Source organism: Merops nubicus, unplaced genomic scaffold, assembly GCF_000691845.1.
Source record: "Merops nubicus isolate BGI_N331 unplaced genomic scaffold, ASM69184v1 scaffold53303, whole genome shotgun sequence".
NCBI classification, from domain to species: domain Eukaryota; kingdom Metazoa; phylum Chordata; class Aves; order Coraciiformes; family Meropidae; genus Merops; species Merops nubicus.
In genome coordinates, this window is record NW_008599280.1 from 1 (window position 1) to 916 (window position 916).

Here is a 916-nt window from a genome sequence, read left to right on the forward strand (position 1 = left end):
GAAGCTCCTCAACACAGCCCCTTCCATGGAAGCAGACGTTCCCCAGGGGAGGCAGGACCCCTCGCCCAAGCAACCCTCGACTTCAGCTGCCCCTCACTTGATTTCCTTCTCGATCTGCTGCTGCTCCCTCATCATCTTGCCCAGCTCCTTCTTGCGGTCCTTCAGCTCGTCCTCCACCCGGTCCATCCTCTTCTTGTCCTTGTCGATCTCCCTGTTCTTCAGCCCCAGCTCCTTGTTGAGCTTCTCGATCTCGGCCTCGTTGTGGTAGAGCTTGAAGAGCTGGAGCTGCACTTGGGCCCTCACCACCTCGTCCTTCAGCCGCTGGTAACGATCCGCCTGCCCGGGAGGGAGGGAGGGAGGAGATGTCGGGGAGAGGACCCCCCAGGAGACCTCTGAGGGGGGTGGGCGTGGCCTCCCCCCACCTCCTCCTTCTCCTGCTTGGCCTCCTTGCGCTCGGCGGCGATGTTCTTCTTGCGGTGGTAGTTGAACTGGGTGTCCTCCTCGGCCTTCACCATCTCCTTCTTGCGCTTGTCGTACTCCTGGGCCAGCTCCCCCGAGCGGCTGATCTCCTCGAACAGCGCCGTCCTCTCCTTGGGGTTCTTCATGGCGATGGACTCCACCGCCCCCTGGACGAGGCAGGGGAGAGATGAGGCCCCAGAAAGTCTTCCAGGAGGTCCTCTGCCTCGCCCCAAGGGCCTTCCCCGGGCGCCCCAGGATCTCTTCCCCTTCCTCGAGGGCACCCTCCCCTGTTTTCTAAGAGGGATCTACAAATTTTCCATGGAGGGTCTCCCAGCGACCCAAGGAGGGTCTCCCAAATTCCCAAGGAGGGACTCCCAATGTTTTAAGAGACTTTCCCAACGTTTTAAGAGGTTCTCCCAACATTTTAAGAGGTTCTTCCAACGTTTTAAGAGGTTCT

At 59.9% G+C, this 916-nt stretch overlaps 1 protein-coding gene across 1 annotated transcript; it reads right to left on the minus strand.

The window, feature by feature from the left end:
* Positions 1-97: 97 nt before the first annotated feature.
* On the minus strand, positions 98-626 carry LOC103770047 (structural maintenance of chromosomes protein 1A-like; the record flags this gene model as incomplete). Its single annotated transcript, XM_008937295.1, has 2 exons — positions 98-336; positions 423-626. Coding segments are annotated over 2 exons (443 nt in total), but the record flags the coding sequence as incomplete, so codon positions are not given.
* Between the last annotated feature and the right edge of the window lie 290 nt (positions 627-916).